At 39.4% G+C, this 3,181-nt stretch overlaps 1 protein-coding gene across 1 annotated transcript in view; it reads right to left on the reverse strand.

Annotated features, from left to right (window-relative positions):
• LOC104874066 (cytochrome b-c1 complex subunit Rieske, mitochondrial) overlaps positions 1–3,181 on the reverse strand; it is a 5,833-nt gene that overhangs the window by 2,442 nt on the left and 210 nt on the right. The window contains exon 2 of the mRNA XM_010641037.1: positions 3,101–3,176. Coding sequence (XP_010639339.1) covers positions 3,101–3,176 — 76 coding nt within the window. The remainder of the gene's footprint in view (positions 1–3,100; positions 3,177–3,181) is intronic.

A 3,181-nucleotide genomic window follows, 5' to 3' on the forward strand; every position in this document is an offset into this window, starting at 1 on the left:
AAAATTCACATTCTAAAAATGCAAAACATGATACAAGTCTCAGAATAGTCAAAATGGCAGTGCTAGCATATAAAATACTAAAAATGAAATCAAGTTAACCACTATTATATAGGTATGAGATCACAAGCTAATACTTATAAATTGCTTTCTGGTTGAACACAAGTTAATTCAGAATTCCTCCTTTCTCAGTACACCGAGTTAAAAGTTAAATAGTACCATAAACAGCAATATTTCAGTTTCCACAATTGCTAAAGCCTGCTACACAATCATGCTAAAGTGCTTCTAATATTCTCTGTATAAGAGACTCCCAAATCTCATCTATCACCTAGTCTATCTGGTAAACTGATGTGTGATCATCTCAAGGCAAATGTCTAGCCTATTTTTAACTATGTAACCTCTGAAAGAACCACAAAAAAAGTCACAACATACTAAATGAAAAGATCTTTTAATACACGTTTAGTTTTCACTTTGTTTTTGTGAGTCCCTCAAGACGGACACTTCTATTGTAGGCCATAAAATGGGCCAAATGTTTGTGTCAAATGAGTGTTAACTAAAATAGGTTACTGTCTACAAAGTAGTTGGGGAGCAAGCAATTTGTTTAAAAATAACAAGTTATGTCCTCTCACCATTTGTAAATATCTGACCCCCCCAAAAAAAACCCCTCAAATTTATTACTTTTAAGTATGTTTCAGGATACAAATCTCTTTGCAAATTACATATGTTTTTAGAAAATATGCTACAATTTCCTTTTTAGAAAAAGAGGACATTAAAAGTTCTTTACTTTTAGACGTGTTGTTAATCCTAAACAGTACACAAGCTAATGGATAAGAACACTAAATAGAATGAGTGTTATTCTCACTCAGAGATTTGCTATCTACTCCTCTCTAGGTTACACACACTTTATTGGGTTATAACATCAAGGACCCTTAAGACAGCAATAGCAAACCTTTTAGAGCTTTCAGTGATACAAACAGTCCACTGTGGTATGTGTGCCATAGGTTCACCACCACTGCTTTAGGATATTAAATTGCCATTTTGCAAAAATCATTAAGCAATTTACATGAGCTCTGTTAGGTCTGAGATTTAGTAGAGATGCTAGATTAATTGTACCCTAAAGCAAAGTCATGTACTTAGGGAAATATAACCTACAAAGAGATAATCTGAGGCACTTTAAATGTTTTTTAAAGGTCTTAAGGTAAGCTCTGATATGCCTTGGAAATCTGTGTAAGAGATGCTACCATAATGCAAACTTCTTTTCCAACTCAAAGATCTACTGTTCAATTTTTCCCATACTGTCACTACCCATATCATCAAAACAGATTTAAAGGTAAAGCTGAAGACATGATTCAGAAAAGAGATGTTTGTCTTTTTTGTTGTTGTTGTTGTTCTACATTATTTGCCTGATTTCAGAAAATATTTCAGAAAGTAATTTTTAGAAGAAATTCTTTAGTCATGTAATAAATTCCGGAGATGCCTTTCACCTTTGCCAAAACTTTTTTCTTACCCAAAGCACAAGTGTTCTTCAACATTCATACACAAATATTTTGAACCAACTGTAAAACCTGAGGTGGTGGAACACAGTAAAATGGAGATTCTATGCCTTTAAGCTCAAGGTCAGAGATCACCCAACAAACACAATACAAAGTGGAAAATGTTCATGCTATAAAAACATGAAAATAAATATAAAACTTTATTGACCAAACCTAAATTGAGATTGAAATTTCAGGATGATAAGAAAACTGAGACGGTGAATCTTTTAAAGTGCGGAGAATCTTGGCCTGTGCCAAAGACCTGTTATCTTAGCTGCTCTGGAGGCTAAAGTGGGAAGATCACTTGAAAACCCACAAGTTCAAGACCAACTTGCCCTCCTGGGCAACACAGTGAGACCTCACCTCAGGAAAAAAAAAAAAAAAAAAAAAAAAGACGGAAAAAGGGGGGAAAAAAAAAATAAAAAAAAAAAAAAAAAAAATGCGGCAAATAGGGTGAAGAATAAAAAGTTTTCCAAGGGGGGCAACTTGAGTATCCCATGCAGGAGAGCAGCAAATTCAAATGCCCATGGAGCCAAGCAGGTCACAAAATAACAAGTAACTTGATGAAGACTGTGAACTCCAGCTGCACAACTATGGGAGCATCCAATACACAGCACACCACAGACTTTACCCATGTAGAAACCTAGCCCAGTGTTGTCAGCTTCCAATAGTTCAAGAGATTCCAGAAGTTTCTCCAGTGTTTTAATAAGTACCCACACGTTGCCATGTCACAATCTCCAATTCAGAAAATATGAGATATGAGGACACAGACAGAAGATAAACTGGGATCTTCTGACAGAGGATATGACGTAAACTGGGAAAAACCAAAGGCTTACCAGTCTTGTCACATCCATTCACACCATGTACCCTTGTGCATGTCATTCTTGTAGTCTGTTATACATCAACCTCTGCCTCCTCTTGAGGATTACACTAATTAGCCTAAGGCCTTTGGCCAAGTGCCTGTAAACACTGCTGAACCTCTACATTTTAAGTGACCTTGGAGTTCTGTTATTTTGGGCAAATGGGGGAATCGATTTAGAGGATTGACTAAAGGAATTGGCAGTGGTGAAGTGGATAAGGTCCCCAAACCTAGTAACCATTCATACTTTTTAAGCATTTACTATAAAACCTTTTCGTGTAAGCCTCACAACCCCATGAAATTCGTAGAAGCACGAATCTATGTCGTAGATGAGGAAAACGTTTACAAACTTCCCCAAGGTCAAACTACCTGTAAGCAACAATACTGTCAGACTTTGCTGGCAGCGGTTGGACACCTGAATCTTGAACTTTAAGCATGACGAGGTACAAAGGTTAAGCTGCCCTGGGATCCCAGATTGGACCAATGCAAAGAACCCCTACAGGCCAGGATGGCAGCGAGGCAGCATCACTCCAGAGCGCCCCATTCAGCGCGTCCCCAGCCAAGGAGGCTGAGGCCCGCGGGGGTGAGCGCTGCCCAAGGTCGCCCGCTCCAAAAACTGATCCTCCCAAACAAACAGGACCGCCCTCTTCGGCTGCCAGTCGGGTCTAGGCCGGAGGGAGCGAGAAAGGGGAGTCCCCTGTACCCGGCTCACCATTGAGGCCCACGGAGGCGACAAGAGGCCGTCCCACGGCCTGGCCACTCAGTGACTCCCGGCACAGGAAAGGTCGCTTCA

The sequence above is a fragment of the Fukomys damarensis genome, unplaced genomic scaffold, assembly GCF_012274545.1.
Source record: "Fukomys damarensis isolate Sample0158 unplaced genomic scaffold, DMR_v1.0_HiC HiC_scaffold_19, whole genome shotgun sequence".
NCBI classification, from domain to species: Eukaryota; Metazoa; Chordata; class Mammalia; order Rodentia; family Bathyergidae; genus Fukomys; species Fukomys damarensis.